General features: G+C 40.1%; 2 protein-coding genes across 3 annotated transcripts in view; one reads left to right on the top strand and one right to left on the bottom strand.

Annotated features, from left to right (window-relative positions):
• The window catches only part of LOC139759444 (uncharacterized), a 131,031-nt gene extending 123,968 nt beyond the window's left edge, over positions 1–7,063 (bottom strand). Inside the window, exon 1 of one of the 2 annotated variants that reach the window (XM_071681563.1) lies at positions 6,923–7,063. The gene's annotated coding sequence lies outside the window, so the exon portion shown is untranslated. The remainder of the gene's footprint in view (positions 1–6,922) is intronic. The other variant, XM_071681564.1, reaches the window with a different exon arrangement.
• LOC139759446 (uncharacterized oxidoreductase YjmC-like) overlaps positions 1–16,451 on the top strand; it is a 46,588-nt gene extending 30,137 nt beyond the window's left edge. The window contains exons 7-10 of the mRNA XM_071681582.1: positions 5,308–5,503; positions 6,177–6,331; positions 12,459–12,569; positions 12,789–16,451. Of these exons, the coding sequence (XP_071537683.1) occupies positions 5,308–5,503; positions 6,177–6,331; positions 12,459–12,569; positions 12,789–12,836 (510 nt within the window). The 3' untranslated portion in view covers positions 12,837–16,451. The remainder of the gene's footprint in view (positions 1–5,307; positions 5,504–6,176; positions 6,332–12,458; positions 12,570–12,788) is intronic.
• Positions 16,452–23,461: the final 7,010 nt, after the last annotated feature.

Raw genomic sequence — 23,461 nt, 5'->3', positions numbered from 1 at the left:
GATGTTTTGGCTCTGAGTGAAACGAAGCTCAAGGGTAAAGGGGAAGAGTGATTTGGGAATGTCTTGGGAGTAAAGTCAGGGGTTAGTGAGAGGACAAGAGCAAGGGAAGGAGTAGCACTACCCATGAAACAGGAGTTGTGGGAGTATGTGATAGAATGTAAGAAAGTAAATTCTAGATTGATAAGGGTAAAACTGAAAGTTGATCGAGAGAGATGGGTGATTATTGGTGCATATGCACCTGGGCATGAGAAGAAAGATCATGAGAGGCAAGTGTTTTGGGAGCAGCTGAATGAGTGTGTTAGTGGTTTTGATGCACAAGACCAGGTTATAGTGATGGGTGACTTGAATGCAAAAGTGAGTAATGTGGCAGTTGAGGGAATAATTGGTATACATGGAGTGTTCAGTGTTGTAAATGGAAATGGTGAAGAGCTTGTAGATTTATGTGCTGAAAAAGGACTGGTGATTGGGAATACCTGGCTTAAAAAGCGAGATATACATAAGTATATGTATGTAAGAAGGAGAGATGGCCAGAGAGCGTTATTGGATTACGTGTTAATTGATAGACGCACGAAAGAGAGACTTTTCGATGTTAATGTGCTGAGAGGTGCAACTGGAGGGATGTCTGATCATTCTCTTGTGGAGGCGAAGGTGAAGATTTGTAGGGGTTTTCAGAAAAGAAGAGAGAATGTTGGGGTGAAGAGAGAGGTGAGTGAGCTTGGGAAGGAGACTTGTGTAAGGAAGTACCAGGAGAGACTGAGTACAGAATGGAAAAAGGTGAGAACAAATGAGGTAAGGGGAGTGGGGGAGGAATGGGATGTATTTAGGGAAGCAGTGATGGCTTGTGCAAAAGATGCTTGTGGCATGAGAAGTGTGGAAGGTGGGCAGATTAGAAAGGGTAGTGAGTGGTGGGATGAAGAAGTAAGATTATCAGTGAAAGAGAAGAGAGAGGCATTTGGATGATTTTTGCAGGGAAATAATGCAAATGAGTGGGAGATGTATAAAAGAAAGAGGCAGGAGGTCAAGAGAAAGGTGCATAAGGTGAAAAAGAGGGCAAATGAGAGTTGGGGTGAGAGAGTATCATTAAATTTTAGGGAAAAGAAAAAGATATTTTCGAAGGAGGTAAATAAAGTGCGTAAGACAAGGGAGCAAATGGGAACTTCAGTGAAGGGGGCTAATGGGGAGGTGATAACTACTAGTGGTGATGTGAGAAGGAGATGGAGTGAGTACTTTGAAGGTTTGTTGAATGTGTTTGATGATAGAGTGGCAGATATAGGGTGTTTTGGTCGAGGTGGTGTGCAAAGTGAGAGGGTTAGGGAAAATGATTTGGTAAACAGAAAAGAGGTAGTAAAAGCGTTGCAGAAGATGAAAGCCTGGCAAGGCAGCAGGTTTGGATGGTATTGCAGTGGAACTTATCAAAAAAGGTGGTGACTGTATTGTTGACTGGTTAGTAAGGTTATTTAATGTATGTATGATTCATGGTGAGGTGCCTGAGGATTGGCGGAATGCTTGCATAGTGCCATTGTACAAAGGCAAAGGGGATAAGAGTGAGTGCTCAAATTACAGAGGTATAAGTTTGTTGAGTATTCCTGGTAAATTATATGGGAGGGTATTGATTGAGAGGGTGAAGGCATGTACAGAGCATCAGATTGGGGAAGAGCAGTGTGGTTTCAGAAGTGGTAGAGGATGTGTGGATCAGGTGTTTGCTTTGAAGAATGTATGTGAGAAATACTTAGAAAGGCAAATGGATTTGTATGTAGCATTTATGGATCTGGAGAAGGCAAGTTGTTAGAAGCAGTGAAAAGTTTTTATTGAGGATGTAAGGCATGTGTACGTGTAGGAAGAGAGGAAAGTGATTGGTTCTCAGTGAATGTAGGTTTGCGGCAGGGGTGTGTGATGTCTCCATGGTTGTTTAATTTGTTTATGGATGGGGTTGTTAGAGAGGTGAATGCAAGAGTTTTGGAAAGAGGGGCAAGTATGAAGTCTGTTGTGGATGAGAGAGCTTGGGAAGTGAGTCAGTTGTTGTTCGCTGATGACACAGCGCTGGTGGCTGATTCATGTGAGAAACTGCAGAAGCTGGTGACTGAGTTTGGTAAAGTGTGTGAAAGAAGAAAGTTAAGAGTAAATGTGAATAAGAGCAAGGTTATTAGGTACAGTAGGGTTGAGGGTCAAGTCACTTGGGAGGTGAGTTTGAATGGAGAAAAACTGGAGGAAGTAAAGTGTTTTAGATATCTGGGATGGAACCATGGAAGCGGAAGTGAATCATAAGGTGGGGGAGCGGGCGAAAATCCTGGGAGCCTTGAAGAATGTGTGGAAGTCGAGAACATTATCTCGGAAAGCAAAAATGGGTATGTTTGAAGGAATAGTGGTTCCAACAATGTTGTATGGTTGCGAGGCGTGGGCTATGGATAGAGTTGTGCGCAGGGGGGTGGATGTGCTGGAAATGAGATGTTTGAGGACAATGTGTGGTGTGAGGTGGTTTGATCGAGTAAGTAATGTAAGGGTAAGAGAGATGTGTGGAAATAAAAAAAGCGTGGTTGAGAGAGCAGAAGAGGGTGTTTTGAAATGGTTTGGGCACATGGAGAGAATGAGTGAGGAAAGATTGACCAAGAGGATATATGTGTCGGAGGTGGAGGGAACAAGGAGAAGTGGGAGACCAAATTGGAGGTGGAAAGATGGAGTGAAAAAGATTTTGGGTAATTGGGGCCTGAACATGCAGGAGGGTAAAAGGCGTGCAAGGAATAGAGTGAATTGGAACGATGTGGTATACCGGGGTCGACGTGCTGTCAATGGATTGAACCAGGGAATGTGAAGCGTCTGGGGTAATCCATGGAAAGTTCTGTGGGGCCTGGATGTGGAAGGGGAGCTGTGGTTTCGGTGCATTATTACATGACAGCTAGAGACTGAGTGTGAACGAATGTGGCCTTTGTTGTCTTTCCCTAGCGCTACCTTACACATATGGGGGGGGGGGGGGGGTTGTCATTTCATGTGTAACTAATCAACAGCACAATCACCCTCTTCCTTAATAAATTCAACTGTAATACCATCCACTCTAGCTGCCGTGCCACATTCAGTCTGTTGGAAGGCTTTCAACACATCTTTCTTAATCAAACCACTTTCTATGACTCTATCGCTTGACACACCTCTCCAACCCAAACATCCCACATCTACCAACCTATTATTAAACACATTCAACAATCCTTCAAAATACTCACTCCATCTTCTTACCTCATCACTACCTGTTACCATTTCCACATTTGATCCTTTCACTCATGTTCCCATTAGTTCTTTTTTTCTCAGGCATTTAAATTCCAATAATACATCTTGTTCTCCCTGAAGTTTTATGACAGTTTCTTACCTGAAGTCTTATTTGCCCTCCTTTTCATCCCCTGCACCTTCCCCTTGATTTCCTGCCAATTTCTCTTGAACATCTTCCAGTCATTTGCACTCCTTCCTTGTAAGTACCATCCATGCAACTTTCTTTTCTCGTTCACTAACAACTTTACTTTGTCATCTCACCACTCACTACCCTACCTCTGGTGAGGCATCTCTACATTAAGAGACTCATCATACTGGCTCAATCTAGTCTTTGCATTAAAAACCATAATATGAGCAGGGCTACCTCAACCTTATCCTCTATCAAAACCTGACATTAGAGTAAATGAACAGAAGAGGTCTATAACATTCATCTAATACCTTCATCAGATAATTCCATAGTCTAGACATAGTGGACATAAACTGTGTTATGCAGAATTCCTCCTTCAGTAGAATTAGTTTCTGATGCACCTCTGAATCCGTTTTAGAAGGTATTTGTTTCCACTTTCAGTGCTGCATTCTTACCTGTAAGTTTTATTTCTAACCCATCCCCTTTCATGCGGGCACATTCTCATTGCTTGTATTGTCCACAAACATATAATCTCTCCTTGTCACAAATAATATTTAACACTCAACTCACACAACTCATTCTTCACAACTCTAGATTTTCCTGTGGTGAGAGCTTTGAGTTAGCTCTGCCTTTTGGCAAAATGGTAGGAGCAATAGATAGAAGTAAGTGGAAATTTTAGACAGGAGCTCTAGGTAGAAACATAAGGTAGAAATATTAAGTAGGAGCATTAGCTGGGTGCATTTAGTAGAAGCAGTAAGTTGAAACATTAGGTAGGAATACTAGGTACACATATTACGTAAAAGCTGGTAAGAAAATTAAGTAAGAACCTCTTGAAACACTGAACGAGAGTTGTTCTCTGTCAGTGGCCTGCTAAGGGTGAGGCACTAAAGGCTAAGAGGCGACACTGGAGTTCAACAGTTATTGAGACCCTTTTACTGTAGCCATCCCCTCAAAGGAGTTTCCAAAGGGAATGGGCATCAGAAATACTGATAGCTTGTGGGATGAACTGGCATAGGAGAGAAACTTACGTCTAAAGTTTGAAAAATCTTCTTTCTCTGCAATAATATTTGCAAGCAATTCTCCAGCTTCCCTACCCTGCCTTGCCTTCCCCTCTTTCCTTTAAAAAATGCTTTTCTTTACCGGTGGTATTCACTTTTGAATCAATATACATGATCTGCAGATTCTGAGCGTCTGGGTAAGTCAGCAACTTAAAATGAATGGGGTGGTGATATTGCCACTGAAACAGACTCAGACTGGTCAAAAGCAGGCCTAAAACAAGCAAACTGATGCTACCAGCAGTGAGTGGCTGAGGAATGCTTCTGCAATCCCTTGGTTAGACAAGGTGTTAAAAGGCCCTAACCCCTTATATATCTTAGGGACATATCTCAGTGCTTGCAAGACTCTGCCTTGGATAGAAAAGTTTTTTGCAATAAAATCCTTTAAAATTCTAAAGGTATACCCAGTAGATCTATGAAGATAATATCTGAATATGGGGGATTAAGTATAGTAAAGCAGTGTTTCATATAAAACTAGATATCAAGTAACTGCTTATGTTGCCAAAAAATTGAACCATCCATGAGAGAGAATTCATACAAAATTCATCACCTTTCTCAGTGAAGTGCTTCATGGATAAGTATAACCATTTGATATGCTTAAACAGTATGCTAAATAAAGACAAGAAATCTTTTCCTAATTTGATGAAATTCCTAAATTGGATAATAGTAATTACCAGCAGTATTTGATTTTCATTCTCATTTACAAGCATTTTTTTCAAATCCTTCTTTTCTCATATTTAATTTCTTTAGTGATTTAAACTGGTTAAGATACTTATTCAACTAATGATAAAGCATGGTTTTCATAATATCATAAAGTCTTAATGTGGTTTACATATATGTACATCAAGAGAAACATTTTTCTTTTGAAAGTTGGAAATTGCACATCTGAAAAATCAACCCATCCCTGAAGGCTGGGCTTTGAATAAACATGGCAAACCCACAACTGACCCAAAGGAAATGCTGGATGATGGAAGTCTGTTGCCATTGGGTGGCACAGAGCTATACTCCGGTTACAAGGGTTTTGGACTTGGCATGATGGTGGAAATCTTTTGTGGCATCCTATCAGGTAAATATTCATTGTAAATTTACATGTAGTTAGACCAAGTGAGGTGAGTACATGGCTCTTAAAATGAACTGAAAGTGGAAATAGAAGTGTTATAAGATGGAAGAGATAGGAGAGTCAGGAAGCTATTGTAACACAAAACAGTTGACAAGTGTGGGTGCAATGTCGGTGATCAAAATATTAACCCTTTTGGTGTACAACCGATTTCTTTTAACCTTCAACAGTGTACAAAAACAGCTTCTTTTTTTTTAAAAAAATGGTGCACAAAAATAATTTCTTGCTTTGGTATGTTTGCATTTTTCTCCCATTACTGAAGTAGTGCCATGAACATATGAAGAAATTACATTTGCTCACATCCACACTCAAGCTGTCATGTACAATGCACTGACACCACAGGCCTTTATCTACAACCAGGTCCCACAGTATGTTCACATACAAAAGGACTCTTTCACAAAAATTAGTCCTGGGATAACTATAAATAAATGAATAAATAAATAGCACTACCTCACTAATGTAGGAAATGGCAATCAAGTACGACAACAAATAAATAAATGTGTTCTCTTACTCAGATTAACTGCCTTAAGATTGGCATTGTTTTAGAGCTTAAGTTACTATGATATTATAATAACAAGTCTGTGCAAGGTTGATAATAATGTGTATTAATTCATGCACAAAGGAGCACCCTATGCCCATAACATACGCACATGGACAAAGTCAACTAGCCCAGCAGATTTGAGCCACTGTTTTGTGGCCCTCAACCCAGCTTTCTTTGCCAATGGATTTGAGGACCGCATGAGTGACCTGATGGACCACTGTCGTGGTGAGGAACCCGTAAGTCCTTGCCTCTTAATTTTGTATTTTGGAATATCTAAATGTGCTGTAAAAGGATTGTCTTAGAATGGCTGGCTAGAAAGACTGGAAGGTGAGATAAAAGTAGTGCAAATGCTGGTAGAGTAAACATATGAGACTATCATTAACTTTACAGATAAGACTACAGATAGAATAATTCTACTTAAAAGTAACAAGAAAAGTGAATATGTACTGAATAAAGATAAGATAGGACAAGGTGAAAACACGACTTGAGTTAAGTATATTTTGAAAACATTAAGTAAAAGTATAAATGTTGTCTCAGAAGACTTAGGAGTACACACTCTCAGTCAAATATGAAATACATAAATTGACCAGGATGGTTTGACGACATTCCTGATTTACGTAAAGCAACTAGAGATGCTTTACATAAATATAAGGCGTAATGCAGGGAAAACCCAAGCAGGAAATAATCAGCAAAGTGCTAAAGTGTCAAATCTAGATGTAAAGATGTTAATAGGTTTATGTCATTACATAACCTGAAATAACGTATGTACACACAATGTTAGTCTATCCATAGTTGTAAAAAAAGAATATTCGACGTATATCACATACCCAAGTCAAGGCAAATCCAAGGGGAAGAATGAAATGTAGATCGCGTGTCTGTGCTCCATTACCATCAAAGGTTGAGTGATGAGAGAACACGTTGCCATTTCATGAGCTGAACATCATCTGAAAAAACAACACCAGCCATTAGAACCTAATATATATATATATATATATATATATATATATATATATATATATATATATATATATATGATTTTCTTTTTCATACCAACTTACTCTTTCCCGTGTATGCGAGGTAACGCCAGAACAGACGAAGAGAAGCCCTCTTTCGCTCACATACAATATCTCGCTATTATGTATAATGCACCAAGACTTAGAGACCTTTCTGTGGTTTTTATGGTTCTGTCCATTGGCAGCATGTCGCTCCCTGTATACCACATCGCTCCAATTCACTCTGTCCCATATACATCGTTCTCCCTCTCATGTTCAGTCCCTGAGCACTCAAAATCTTACTCATTTCATCCTTCCATCTCCAATCCAGTCTTCCCTCGTTGTCCCCTCCACTTTTGACACATACATCCTCGTTTACATTATATATATATATATATATATATATATATATATATATATATATATATATATATATATATATACCTATTCTTATCCCTGGGGATAGGGGAGAAAGAATACTTCAGCGTGTCGTAGAAGGCGACTAAAAGGGAAGGAAGTTGGGGGAGTGGGGGGATCTGTGGAAATCCTCCCCTCTCCTTTTTAGTTTTCCAAAAGAAGGAACAGAGGAGGGGGCCAAGTGAGGATGTTCCCTCAAAGGCTGTCCTCTGTTCTTAACGCTACCTCGCTAACGAGGGAAATGGCGAATAGTATGGAAAAAAATATATATATTCCTTCTAATCCACGGGGATGAAACACAAGTTTCCAAGTGCACTTTCGTGTAATGATCACATCAGGGGAGATACAAATATAACAGTCAGTGGGAGACCAAATTGGAGGTGAAAGGATGGTGTGAAAAAGACTTCGAGCGATGCGATGAATGATTGAACGGGATAGAGTGCATAGGAACGATGTGGTATACAGTGGTCGACGTGCTGTCAGCGGACTGAACCAGGTAGGGCATGTGAAGCGTCCGGGGTAAACCATGGAAAGGTCTGGTTGTGGATAGGAAGTTGTGGTTTCAGTGCATTACACATGACAACTAGAGAATGGATGTGAGCGAATGCAGGTTTCTTCTTATGTTCCTGGCAGTACCTCGCAAACACGGCATTCAAGAATATATATATATATATATATATATATATATATATATATATATATATATATATATATATATATATATATATATGTGTGTGTGTGTGTGTGTGTGTGTGTGTGTGTGTGTGTGTGTGTTCTAAACCAATATGTCCCTGTTGAAAGTAAGTTCAGTTTTAACAATACCAATTGATATATGTTCTTCATTCTTTACTTACTCCAATTTACGCATAACAAATGCATGACATATATATTGATGATACACCCACCGTTCAGATAAAAATTTAAAAATTATGGCAATACACATTGTATTTGATTCACTTGACCCACAATGCCATGTGAATATTGTTGTGAGGTCTATGGTGTAATTATTGTTCTATAACTTTTTACAACCAATGCATGTGATATTCACAACATTGTCCAGCAGTGTAATTTGGTTAATAGTGACGTATTCTGACGAACTTTTATGTATTGGAATTCGGCTAGTAAAGGACCATATGGACCCCATTAAACTAAGTTTAGGATTTGATGGACAGATCTGTTGAACAGCAAATTCAATCCCATAAGCTGAGGACTCATCAGACTAAATTTTGTTGTACAGGAATAATTTATTAGTTCCTCTCCTTGTTACTATGGCATCACGAGAACCTCTGCAGTTTTCCTAAATTTTACTAACATTACAAGGCTCTATCTACAAACATAATCTTACACTAATTTTCGACAATTTAATGGTGCATCATTATCTTTTGTGCCTTTACACCTACACTGATAATTTAGGTTCTATAGAAATTTCAAAATGAAACAAAGACAGCTTGGTCACTGCCCACGTCTGACATCAGCATTCGCTTGTAATATATTACAGTGGCTGTCTCATATTTTTTACCAATATTCATAAAAAAGAAAATTTGGAATGTTACTTGAAGGGAAAAGTAAGAGCAATTTTGTATGTGAAGATAATTTTGACGTGCCGTTTCTAGATAGTTGCTTAACTATTTGGTGCAACTTAATATACAGGAATATATTTTTTTCCATGAAATACATCCAATACCCTCACTATGCAGTTCAACATACAGGTTGGCTTATATGAACACACCAATAATTAAGAAAATACTGGTATAACTTGATAGTTCTTTCATATAATGATTTAGCTAAGACTAGGATGTGCTTAAAAGCTACCTGAGAATAGGTTAAAGTTATTAACATAAACCATTAAGACAGATTCAATGACATTAGGCGTAGCATAATACGATGAGGGGTAGGAAGTGACTGGGTTGTTAAGGTGTACGAAGTGGTCGTTTTCATTGTTCATTTTAGCAATAGCATTACTATGGTCATCCCTGCGTACTGAATGACCGTGCAAACAATAGCATTTCTCAGTTACTGTTTTCCCGGTCTGGCCAATACATACTACATCTTTACATGCCTTACATTTAACAGCGTAATCATTCCCAATTTTCTTATAGTTTGGCCAACTTTCAATTTAAGTCTTACTGATAATACTGTTATACTGGAAGGCAACGTTACAAGCATTTTTTTTTCTAGTACCTGTTTTACATTTAACCAAGCTAGGAGAATGGGACAATACCAAACATTTAGGTCTATCATCTTTTTCTACATTGTTCTTGCTAGATGCATCAAATTTTTCCTGGCTTTCTAGTAAGCCTTGTTCACAAACCACTTGGGATAACTTATAAGCCCAAAAGTATATTTCATATGGTTACACTAACCTTATATACTTTTAGGATCACATATCCATGATGCTTTCAAAATTTTGGTCATAACTACAGACAGTCTTAGAGAAGGATAATAAACTGAAAAATAATGTTAATATATGGCCCTCAGTGTTTGTAAGCTTCCTGTAGACCATGAAGGACAAATAATGTAATTCCTTAGTTATCATTACATTAGGGAATGGCAATTTGCCTTCTTGTTCCCATTCAATCTTGATGTTGGGGTGAAAGTTGTATAATTATTTCAAGAAAACATCACGATCTTGGGGTCAATGGCCATAAGGACTACACATCATCAACGTATCTAAACCAAATTTTAGGATAACTGCTGACAAAAGTTTAGACCTGAAAGTGGAACACGTCGTGCATTATATACTTTCAATAAACGAAATTATCTAAACATTACTGATGTTTGAGGATTGGCAAAATTCCCGTATAATTCAACGGGGACAAAGCAAATCTTCAAATTACAGAGGTACAATTCTGTTGAGTGTACCTGGTACGTTAATCGGAGAGTGATGACTGTAAGGGCAGTGGCATGAGTAGAGCATCTAGCTTTAGAAGTAGAGGATGTGTGGATCAGGTGTTTGCTTTGAGGAATATGATTGAGAAACAGATGGATTTGTATGTGACATTTGTAGATCTGGAAAAAGGGTATGACCGAGTTGGTGGAAGGTACTGTCTAAGAGAAAAGCTTTTCCTGGCGATGAAGAATTTTCATCAAGACAGTAAGGCGTGTGTGCTAGTAGGAAGGAAGGAGGGTGAGTGGTCCCACGTGAAGATGAGCCTGCAGCAGGGGTGTGTAATGATACTATGATTGGCATCATGGATCTACAACAGGAGTGTAATTGTACCATGGTTTAATACGCTTATGGTTGGAGTGGTGAGGGATGTTAATCTAAGGGTTTTGAAGAGTTGAAGTTTTGCAGTCTGTCACGGGTCGGGGATCTGGGAGACGAGTTATTTGTTGTTTGATGATGACACGCCATTAATGACAGATTCAAGGGAGAAACTGCAGAAGCTGGTGCCAAAGTTTGGAAGTGTGAGTAGAGAAGAAATTTCATAGTAAATGTTAATAAAAACAAAGTCATTAGGTTTGGCAGTTGAAAGAGACATGTGGGTTGGGGAGCAAGTTTGAGCGGAGAGAACCTGGAAGAAGTGGATTTTTTTAGATACCCGAGAGTGGAAATGGTAGAAAATAGAACTGTGGAAGTTGAAGCCATATGGAGAGCAAGGAAGCTATGGTCCTGGACACACTGAGGGGTTTGTGGAAAGGGAAGTTATAATCTGATGCTAAAGATAAGGGAAGCAGATAAAAATATATGGAAGAGTGTGGATGTGTTGGAAACTAAAAGTTTGAGGATATGTCGTGTGAGGAGGGTGTATTGAACATGATGAGGAGAGAAAATGGTTTGGTAAGAGTATGGTTGTGAGAGGTGAAGCAGGTTTGCTGAAATCTGGAGTGGAGTTCATAACAAAGAGGGCATGTGTGTCAGAGGTGGAGGAAAGAAGGTGAAGGGGGAGACCAAATTAGAGATGGAAGGTTGGGGTGAAAGAGGTTTTGAAAGATCAAGGCCAGAACATGCAGAGGGGAATAAGGCATGGCATATAGGGGATGACATGCTGCCAATTGACCGATTCGGAGAAAACCACAGAAAGATGTGTGGGGTGGCCTGGTTGTGGTTTTGGTCCATTACACATGACAGCTAGAGAATGGATGAGAGTTAATAGGGTCACTTGGTCTGTTCCTACAGCTGCCTTGCTAACACAAAATATGGTACAAAGTATGAAAGAAAAAGACATATGTACAAAAATACGCACATAAACAACACAAAAGAAATCGACATATGTACAAATACACTTACATAAACAACACAAAAGAAATAGACACATATATGTACAAATACACACATAAACAAAAGAAATAGACACATATATGTACTAATACACACTCACAAACACAATAGAAATAGACACATATATGAACAAATACACACATACAAACAACACAAAAGAAACAGACATATATGGATGAATAGAAACACAAAAAATTATTTTTCATACTTTATCACTGTCTCGAAGGTCAGATGAGTAGCAAGTGTATGGCATCTTCGTTGTGGTAGGTGCATTTTGGGCTTGAAGGGTCTCGAGATACAAGTAAAAAGAAAAGTGTTTGTAGTGTCGTAGGGATGGATGATAACTGGAGCAAGGACAGGAGTGTGTGGCTTTGTGTTTATACGTAGAATGTTGCTTCTGATGGTTCTTTGTTCAATGGGGGTGAGTTTCAGACCCGAATTGGGAGGGTTGTTGTGCAGTGCCTGACTGGTCATTACATTTTTGTTAGTCCTTTTTGTTCTTTATCTGGGCAGAAGTTGCAGAAAAGTGAGGTAGGGTAAGATTTATGTATGTAGTGGGGGTTGGTGGTTAGTTTTGAGGTGGTTTGGATGAGAGAGATCTAGTACTGTTGCAAAGAAGTCGAACGCTGGGCATGTTGAGGTGGGATTCCATGACACATTGCTGTGAAAATCAGTACGATATATCACACCAAGATATCCTAATCTAACAATAACTGCTTTGATGTATCTCAGGATGAAGGCGGCAAAGCGATACAGGTGGCAGGGGACCCTGAGCGTGCCCACACTCAAAAGGTGAAGGAAGACGGAGGTATTACGTATCCGATCACCCTAGTCAAAACATTGGTAAGTGAAGGAAGTTTAGTTTATCCGCAGATAAATAAGTAATAACGGCCTGTACTGTGCATCAAAACAAAGGGAAGGAATTGGAAATTTCATATAGTCTACATGAAATGCACAGTTTGAAGCAATGTGTTAGCATTGCAGTATAATCATAGCAATTGCATCTATTGCTGAATTAGTTTAATTGTTCTATTAAGAATAAAACTTTCCATTTCCTTCCAGTGGCAACTGGCTAAACACCTTGATGTAACACCGATGCAGTCAGCATAATCTTCAGCAGCAAAGGCAAGAATGGATAAAAATTACAGCAGGAAGAATCTTCAGAACAAGTGTCGCTGGACTAAACACTTCATGTGTGTGTGTGTGTGTGTGTGTGTATATATATATATATATATATATATATATATATATATATATATATATATATATATATATATAGCCATCCCCCAACCTATACTTCATTTTTTCCCCGCGTTAACAAGAAAGCGCCAGGAACAGGCTAGGGACGGCCACATCCACGATCATATCGATTCTCTGGCTGTCATGTGCAATGCACAGATACCAAAGATCCCTATCCACATCCAGGCCCCACAGACCTTTCCAGACGTTTCACATGCCCTGGTTCAGTCCATTGACAGAACATCGACCCCTGCATACCATACCGTTCCATTTCCCTCTTATCCCTTGCATGCTTTTCACCTTCCTGCATATTCAGGCCCCGATTGCTCAAAATCTTTTTCACTCCATCTTCGATTTGGTTTGTCAGTTCTCCTTGTTCCCTCTAATTCTGACAGATAAATCCTTTTTGTCAACCTTCCCTCATTTCACTCCATATCTCCAAAACATTTCAAGACACCCTACCCTCTCCAGCTCTGTCAACCACTCTTTTCATTACCACACATCTCTCAATTACCCTTTCATTACTTACTCGATCAAACCATCTCACACCACACATTGTCCTTAAACAATTCATTTCCAACACACCCACCACCCTCTGCACAGTCTGTTCTCTAGCCCATGCCTCGCGTCCATATAATACTGTTGGGGCAACTATAACATCAAACATACCCATTTTTGCCCTCCTACATAACGATCTCTCTTCCTACACATTCTTCAGTGTTTCCCGAACCTTCGCCCCCTCACTCACCCTATGACTCGCTTCAGCTTCCATGATTGCATTTACTGTCGTGTCCACTCCCAGGTAACATTTCACATCCTCCAAGTTTTCTCCATTCAAACCTACTCCCCAAGTAACCTGTCCCTCAACCCTGCTAAACCTATTAACCTTACTTTTATTCACATTTACTCTTAACTCCTTCTCGCACACTCTTCTAGTCCCGGTCACCAAAGTCTGCAGTTTCTCATTCAAATCTCCCCACTACAGTGCCGTATCATCAGTAAACAACAACTGACTTGCTTCCCAGGCCCTTTCATCCATCACAGACTGCATACTCGCTCCTCACTCCAACACTCGCATTTACCTTCTTACAACCCCATCCATAAACAAAGTAAGCAACTAAGGGGACATCGCACAGCCCTGCCGCAGACCGACCTTCACTGGGAACCAATCACTCTCCTATCTTCCTACTCGTACACATACCTTACACCCACAATAAAAACTCTGCTTCTAGCAGCTTACATCCCACACCATAATTCTTAAGGCCTCCCACAAGGCATTCCTATTAACCCTATCGTATACCTTCTCCAGATCCGCATCTGGACACATATAAATGTTTCTCGAAATATTTCTCACAGTCTTAAAGCAAACACATGACCCACACGTCCTCTACCACATCTGAAACCACGCTCCTCTACCCCAAACTGATGCTTTGTACATGCCTTCACCCTCTCAATCAATACCCTCCTTCATAACTTACCAGGTACACTCTACAAACTTATATCACTGTAGTTTGGACACTCATCCCTCTTGCCTTTTTACAACAGCTTTACAAACGCATTCTGCTAATCCTTAGGCACCTCACCATCTTCCATATATATACAATGAAAATCCTTACCAACCAATCAACAACAGTCATCCCCTTTCTTAATAAATTCAGTGCCATCTACTCCAGCCACATTTCATCTTCCGCAAGGCTTTCACCACTTCTATCTTCACCAGAACATTCTCCATGACTCTCGCTTTGCATACCACCCTAACATCCTACATCGGCAACCCAGTCATCAGGCACATTCAACAGTCCTTTATAATACTCACTCCATCCCTTCTTTTCGTCTCTACCTGTTACCACATCTCCTATTGTCTATTTTCCGATTTTCCTATTTGTTCCCTTGCTTTTGCACATAATTAACCTCCTTCCACAACTTCAATAAGTTTGAAAGTGTGTGTGAAAGGAGAAAGTTGAGAGTAGATGTGAATAAAAGCCAGGATATTAGGTTCAGCAAAGTTGAGGGACAAGTTAGTTGGGATTTAAGTTTGAATGGGAAAAAATTGAAGGAAGTGAAGTGTTTTAGATATCTAGGAGTGGACACGACAGCCAGCATATGGAAAAATGAAAGCAGAAGGCGAAGGTTCTGAGAGTGATGAAAAATGTGGAAAGAATATTACCACAAAGGGCAAAAATGGGTATGTTTGAAGGAATGGTAGTTCCAACTATATCATATGGCAGCTAGGCTTGGGCTATAAATAGGGTTGTGCGGAGAAGGGTGGATGTGTTGGTAATGAAATATTTGAGGACAATATGTGGTCAAAGGTGGTCTGATCGAGTAAGTAATGAAAGGATAAGAGAGATGTGTACGAATAAAATGAATGTGGTCGAGATAACAGAAAAGGGTGTGTTGAAATGGTATGGACATATGGAGAGAATGAGTGAGGAAAGGTTGACAAAGACAGTATGTTTCAGATGTTGAAGGACAGAGAAGAATCGGGAGACCAAATTGGAGATGGCAGGGAGTGATTTTTTTTTGACTGATCAGGGTCTGAACACGCAAGAGGGTGAAGGGCAGGCACGGCATAGAGTGAATTGGAACGATGTAGTATATTGGGGCCGATGTGCTGTCAGTGGACTGAACCAGGACATGTGAAACGTCCGGGGTAAACCACGGAAAGGTCTGTGGAGCCTGGATGTGGATAGGAAAGTTGTGGACTCGGTGCATTACACAAGAAAGCTAGAGACTGAGTGTGAACGAATGTAGCCTTTTTTCGTGTTTTCCTGGCGCTACCTCGTTGATGCAAGGGGTGGCGATGCTGTATCCTGTGTGGCGGGGTGGCGCAAGGAATGGAAGAAAGCAAGCAAGTATGAATATGTATATACGTCGGTGTATGTATATGTGCGTGCATGTATATGTGTGTATATGAGTGGATGGGTCTTCGTCTGTCTCCTGGCGCTACATGTTTTTTCGTATTTGACTGCCATTTCCCGCAACATCGAGGTAGCGCCATGAAATAGATGAAAAAATGCACATCCACTCAAATATACACATATAAACACACATACACATCCAGACATATATATTCACATACACACACATGAAACACGTGTGCATATTCATACTTGCGCGCCTTCAATCATTCTCGATGCCACCATGCGCCACGGCAAACAGCGAACATGTGTGAAAAAAACATATACTTTCTCTTCTCCTCCCCCCTCCCACACACACACGACTGCCGCTCCCGTGCGTCAGCGATGCAGTAATACCAAGAAACAAACGAAGAATGGCTATATCTGCTTATATCATCCATGCACAAGCTGTCATGTGTGATGCACATACGCACACTGTGTGTAGTGGAGATTGGCAGAGACAAAATTTCTGTGGTGGTGTTAGGGTTAAAAAAATGTTATGAATTGTTTGCACCTAATGAGGCAGAATGTCTAAGTGAAACATGTAGGGATACATGTGTAGAAAACATTAAAATTATCTGAACTACTACTGAACTGCGATTTCACCTTCATAACTATCATCGCGGACTACAGCGATATATATATATATATATATATATATATATATATATATATATATATTTTTTTTTTTTTTTTTTTTTGCTTTGTCGCTGTCTCCCGCGTTTGCGAGGTAGCGCAAGGAAACAGACGAAAGAAATGGCCCAACCCACCCCCATACACATGTATATACATACGTCCACACGCAAATATACATACCTACACAGCTTTCCATGGTTTACCCCAGACGCTTCACATGCCCTGATTCAATCCACTGACAGCACGTAACCCCGGTATACCACATCGCTCCAATTCACTCTATTCCTTGCCCTCCTTTCACCCTCCTGCATGTTCAGGTCCCGATCACACAAAATCTTTTTCACTCCATCTTTCCACCTCCAATTTGGTCTCCCTCTTCTCGTTCCCTCCACCTCCGACACATATATCCTCTTGGTCAATCTTTCCTCACTCATTCTCTCCATGTGCCCAAACCACTTCAAAACACCCTCTTCTGCTCTCTCAACCACGCTCTTTTTATTTCCACACATCTCTCTTACCCTTACGTTACTCACTCGATCAAACCACCTCACACCACACATTGTCCTCAAACATCTCATTTCCAGCACATCCATCCTCCTGCACACAACTCTATCCATAGCCCACGCCTCGCAACCATACAACATTGTTGGAACCACTATTCCTTCAAACATACCCATTTTTGCTTTCCGAGATAATGTTCTCGACTTCCACACATTCTTCAAGGCCCCCAGAATTTTCGCCCCCTCCCCCACCCTATGATCCACTTCCGCTTCCATGGTTCCATCCGCTGCCAGATCCACTCCCAGATATCTAAAACACTTCACTTCCTCCAGTTTTTCTCCATTCAAACTCACCTCCCAATTGACTTGACCCTCAACCCTACTGTACCTAATAACCTTGCTCTTATTCACATTTACTCTTAACTTTCTTCTTCCACACACTTTACCAAACTCAATCACCAGCTTCTGCAGTTTCTCACATGAATCAGCCACCAGCGCTGTATCATCAGCGAACAACAACTGACTCACTTTCCAAGCTCTCTCATCCCCAACATGAGGTGTGAGGTGGTTGATCGAGTAAGTAATGAAAGGGTAAGAGAGATATGTGGTGATAAAAAGTGTAGTTGAGAGCAGAAGAGGGTGTATTGAAATGGTTTTGTCACATGGAGAGAATGAGTGAGGAAAGATTGACAAAGAGGATATATGTATTAGAGGTGGATGGCACGAGAAGTGAGAGACTAAATTGGAGGAGGAAGGATGGAGTGAAGATTTTGAACGAATGGGGCCTGAACATAAAGGAAGGTGAAAGGCATGCAAGGAAAAGTGAATTGGAACAATGTTCTTCTTTCACACACTTTACCAAACTCGATCACCAGCTTCTGCAGTGTCTCACCCGAATAAGCCACCAGTGCCGTATCATCAGCAAACAACTGACTCACTTCCCAAGCTCTCTCATCCACAACAGATTGCATACTTGCCCCTATCTCCAAAACTCTTGCATTCACCTCCCTAACAACCCCATCCATAAATGCAGTAAACAACCAAGGAGACCTCACACACCCCTGCCACAAACTGACATTCACTAAGAACCAATCACTTTCCTCTCTTCCTACTTGTACACATGCCTTACATCCTCGATAAAAACTTTTCACTCCTTCCAGCAACTTGCCTCCCACACCATATACTCTTAATACCTTCCACAGAGCATCTCTATCAACTCTATCATATGCCTTCTCCAGATCCATAAATGCTACATACAAATCCATTTGTTTTTCTAAGTTTTCCTCACATACATTCTTCAAAGCAAACACCTGATCCACACATCCTCTACCACTTTTGAAACCACACTGCTCTTCCCCAATCTGATGGTCTGTGCATGCCTTCACCTTCTCAATCAATACCCTCCCATCTGATTTCCCAGGAATACTCAACAAACTTATACCTCTGTAATTTGATCACTTACCTTTATCCCCTTTGCCTTTGTACAATGGCACTATGCATGCATTCCACCAATCCTCAGGCACTTACCAACCAGCCAACAACACAGTCACCCCCTTCTTTTTTATAAATTCCACTGCCAACGATAAGAACTGCCCACCTGGGTTATATAATGACATGGACTTGACCCCAATAATAATTAGTAATGTGGTAAAATCCAAAGAAGTTGATATAATGTTAACACAAGAAGTAAATATCTTCTGGATATGTAAAAATGAAAAATCATTACATCTACTGCCTGAAATAATGACACTCAAAAATAAATCTGATTATAAAAACATAAAACAATCAATTCCTTATGAAATTCTGAGGCACAAAATCAATTTCCCTGTCCAAACCCCATACAAAGAACACTTCATGTTTGTCTGGGACATTTCAAATAAAACAAATATTCACAAAGGATCGGGAAACATAAATGAGGTACTGAACTGAAATTATCTTCGGTGTGTCAACATACCACAGAGGACAACGCCTGTCCCTACACCTATATATGTCATTACCCGCTTCAGTGTTACTACTCTAACTTTTAACTGGGTATTTCAGTTTTCCCAACACAATTGGATCTCTGTGATACCAAACAGCCAAAATATCATAATACAGGACCACATGTAAAGCTGGAAGGCTCCTGAAAATGACAATAGCCTGTTAGTAACCGTCTGTCAACACCAACCTTCCTCAGACTTATCATTTATTTCTACAGTTAGGTTAATTATTCACTAATCACATACCTCTCTATCATTTTCATACCTATTTTGACACGCAAGAGGTACTACTGTAGACTTGCTACCAGCTGTCAACTCCAACTCCTCACATATTGCTGCACAGATAATTGTCACAAATGCCTTCAATTCACCATGTTCATCATCAGACATCTACTAACCTGAATCAGTAAGGAAGAAACTTTCATCATTTCACTTATTCACAGTTCTTCTGCGCATTCCCCTCCATTTGCAGTCATCACATACCATACACAGTGATTCATACATATGATCCCTGTCTGCAGGCCTTTTACAACAGCAGAAATCCTATCTCCTTCAATAATTTTATGTTTTGGCCTGATTTCTTGTTCATTCATCTCACTCAGTACTGCTTCATATGCTTCAACCCGCACTTTTGCCATCTCCTCTGGGTATTCTAATCCATCTCAGAATAAATTCAGTATCAAGAGAATAAATTTAGTATCAAGAAGACTATCCATAACTGCCTCATCATTGTTCACTTCATATTCTACTTGTATGGGCAAGTAGGAAGAAAGGAGGGGAGTGATTCCAGGTGAAGGTGGGTCTGCAACAAGGGTACATGATGTCACCATGGCATTTTAATGTTTATGGATGGGGTGGAGAGGGAGGTAAATGTGAGGTCTTGGAGACAGGAGTGGGTTTGAAGGTTGTTAGGGTGGGTGGGCCCTGGTAGGTGAGCCAGTTGTTTGCTGAGGACACTGTTCAGGTGGCAGACTCAAGCAAGAAACTGCAGAAGCAAGTGTCTGAGTTTGGGAGTGTGTGGAAAGAGAAGGTTGAAAGTATATGTAAATTAAAGTAAGGTATAAAATCTACCATAAGAGAGAAACAGGTTGGCTGAAGTGTAAGTTTTAGAGGAAAGAACCTGGAGGAAGTGGAGAGCTTTAAATACATGGGAGTGGACATGTCAGTATATAGAAACATGGAAGCTAAAGTGGTAAGCCACTGGCTGGGTTAGACAACTGAAGAGTCTATGGAAAGAAATGTTAATGTCTGTGAGAAAAAACATGGGTATGTTTAATGGTATAGTAGTCTTGATGGGTGCTGTACATGTATGAGGCATGGCCCATAAATAAAAAGGTATGGAAGAGGATGAATGTTTACATGAGTTTACATAAGACAGACACAACAGGAGGCCTGACTGGCCCAAACATGTTTGGGTTGTCTGGTAAATAAAATACATAAATGAATTAACAAGAAAATGTAATTCTGCTCAGCAGTTTTTAAGATATCGCTGACTCCCTGCTGGTGCACATTAGCCTTCTAGTGTCCCCATCACCGCTGTGAGGAAAGGCTGACTATGAAGGTACACAGAAGAGGATGGGGCAAGGAAAGGGGTAGACCGAACTGGAGATGGAAGGAAGTGAAAAATGTTCCTAGTGGTTGGGTCCTAAACACGTAGAAGGGTGAAAGATGTGCACGGGATTCAACCAGGGAATATGAACATTCTGGAAAATCACATAAAGGCCAGAACACAAATTACGAAACTGCTTTAGCAAACTTGAATTCCCCGTCATTATATGAAAGAAATGAACTAACAATTTGAAAAAAAGAATCTCCTAAAATCTGAAAAACACTGTAAACTGCTACCACAGGTATTGTACAACTTACATGGCAGAGACAACAGAAGAAGTAGACAATTATTTCAATCTATGAGATGTAGAACCACACCTTATCAAAATTCAAGTATACCACATATACTTAGAAAACTTAATGCTAGGTAAGATTCGCATTTCTTCAATATCTACCTTGCTGTTTTTAACTTTTCTTTTTACTTATTATACTGTTTAATATTCAAGAATATTTCTAATTACTCATACTGGAAATCAGTTGTGTTTAAGGTAGGAATATTGTAAACCAAGACATTATGTTCTGCAATGTACCATATTGTATGTAACCTTCTTGGTCAATAAACCATGGATTATCATTATGGAGCATGGCTTTGCATATAGAGTCCTTGCTTTGGTACATTATACATGACAGCTAGAGAGTAGATGAGAGCAAACAAAACCATTCTCAATCTGCTCCTGGCACTAATCTCATCTCATGGGAAACAGTAAACAAGTATGAAAAAAAAATCCTTTTTTTACTTTTAGTAGATACCCAAGCTGATAAAAAAATTTGTCTAACTGATTTAGGAAGGAGTCTAAAGTCTTTCCATTAACAGAATTCAACATTTACTTGTTCCACTTTTCACTGCCTACCTTGGTGACACAAGTGAAAGGAAGGAGACAATAGGTGGAAAGGTAAGAATGGTCTCCTTTCATAGGGATGAGCTGAACAAGGTATAATTCCTTAAAGCGGAAGTTTGGGTTTCTAGACAAAGACATGGGAGCAAGGATCAAAGCTACCTCAGAGGCAAACTTCTTTAGGACTTGGAGGTATGCCACCTGGTCCATACACCTTGTCCACTTAAAGTTGAAAAGAACTTCGTAGACCTTGCCCATGGAAAATGTGAAAGAAGGCTAAGGTTCAGTACATGGCAGAGGAGGGAAAGGACTACATGAAGAATAATCTGAAGTAGAGTTAGAGGGAAAGAAGGAGCCAAAAGCAGTGGCTTCCTCATTTGGCGAGTTAGCTAAAGATTAATCAAGTCAGAGAACAAAGGTTGAAAGGATAAATTACAGAAGTTATTAAAGATGTGTTTGGTTAAGGACCATAATGGTTTATCAGGTGATGATGGCACACTATGTAATTATGCTCAACTCAAAAAATGACAGCTTTACAGGGATTCTGAACAGAAAAGAAAGTGATACAATCTTCAGGAGATGGTTAAGTCTAAGCCCTACCTGTCCCTGATGCAATAAGTATCAGAGGAAAAGTGATGAAACCATGATAGGGGAGATTAATATTTAGTACATGGGACACGAGATCCCCATCCCAGCCAAGATGAACTCCAGTATTTTCAACACAACTGAGGGCATCCTCACCAGCAAAACAGCACTGGTCCTCATAAAAATCAGTGGAGAAGCTACACAAAAAAGATCAATGGGTAGGAGGATGTGTCCAGTTAGAAATCATAGTAACACAATTGTGACCAGAAGACCCTAAGGAGGCAGATATAGCACATTTATTGGGAAAGGCTTCAGACATAAAACAGTGACAAGTAAGCTGGAGGAGTGGTTCTGGCAAACATAAACTTACTAAAAGTATCATTAGTTATTCCAGAATCCATCAGAATCATCTCAAATTGAACAAAACCATTCATATAATATACTGTGCATTGAAATCTGCATAAAAGATTTCAGCTTGTGGATCTAAAGAGGTCAAATGGCAAGAGTTGTAAATAAGTGGAGGAGCTGGTGGGAAAACATTCAAAACATAAAGGAAAATCTTTAATGGTTAAATTTTGAGCCAGATGCCACACGAGTTGGAAGACTCAAGATCCGAGGGGTGAGTGACAAGTATTTTTATATTATATTATGCACAAGCACCCTACAAGGAGAAGACACAGAGGTCAGAGTCGGTAAGAGATGATGGTAGAGAACTGGACTTTCCGTGCGAGTGATTACCATGCAAGTGAGCAGTCACCTACACTTGACAGATAGAAGGAGTCTCACTAAGGAACTTCTTGCTCCCAAGAAGTCCATTCTTTTTCTGCTCTTATGTGGATTGGAGCCTCAAAGCTGCAAAAACACCATAAAAGGGATTCTTGGATTGTATTAAAATAAACTGAATTTGGTAGTAAGGATGGAGGCAGCCCTGGATAGATGGGTTCTACAAAAGCATATCAGGTTAGGAATTGGACAGATGATGTTTGACAGACAGAAGGTTGGATCTGAGACTGCAAATATTGCAAAAGTGGATAGAGAAAGAGGCAGATCTAGGAGTAGTGAAGGTGGGGTTGATTCCTATTCCTTAGTGTCAGTAATGGGCATCCCTGGGCGCAACACATTCCTCACTGACCACTAGTGCCTTTCTAATCTGGTGCCAGGCAGACATCATGTCATTATAGTTCCAGGTATTCTATGTGTAAAAGAAAGGAAACTTACTGATTTAGGACATAAAGCTGTGTGAGTTGCATGTTTCCAGGTGTTGTATGCAAGATGAAGATGGAATATAAGTCTGTCAACTGGTTCCAGCCACTGATATCTAGGTGAAGCGAAAAAATATAGCAACCTGGACCAATGTGGGAACACATCAGCCATTGCACTGCTGGCTCTCTGCCCAATGTCTTTAACCCTCCTGATACCTAAGTGATGGTACGTCCCTGGTCAGTGGTTGCC

The sequence above is a fragment of the Panulirus ornatus genome, chromosome 33 (assembly GCF_036320965.1).
Source record: "Panulirus ornatus isolate Po-2019 chromosome 33, ASM3632096v1, whole genome shotgun sequence".
NCBI classification, from domain to species: Eukaryota; Metazoa; Arthropoda; class Malacostraca; order Decapoda; family Palinuridae; genus Panulirus; species Panulirus ornatus.
This window is presented reverse-complemented; position numbering and strand designations above follow the sequence as displayed.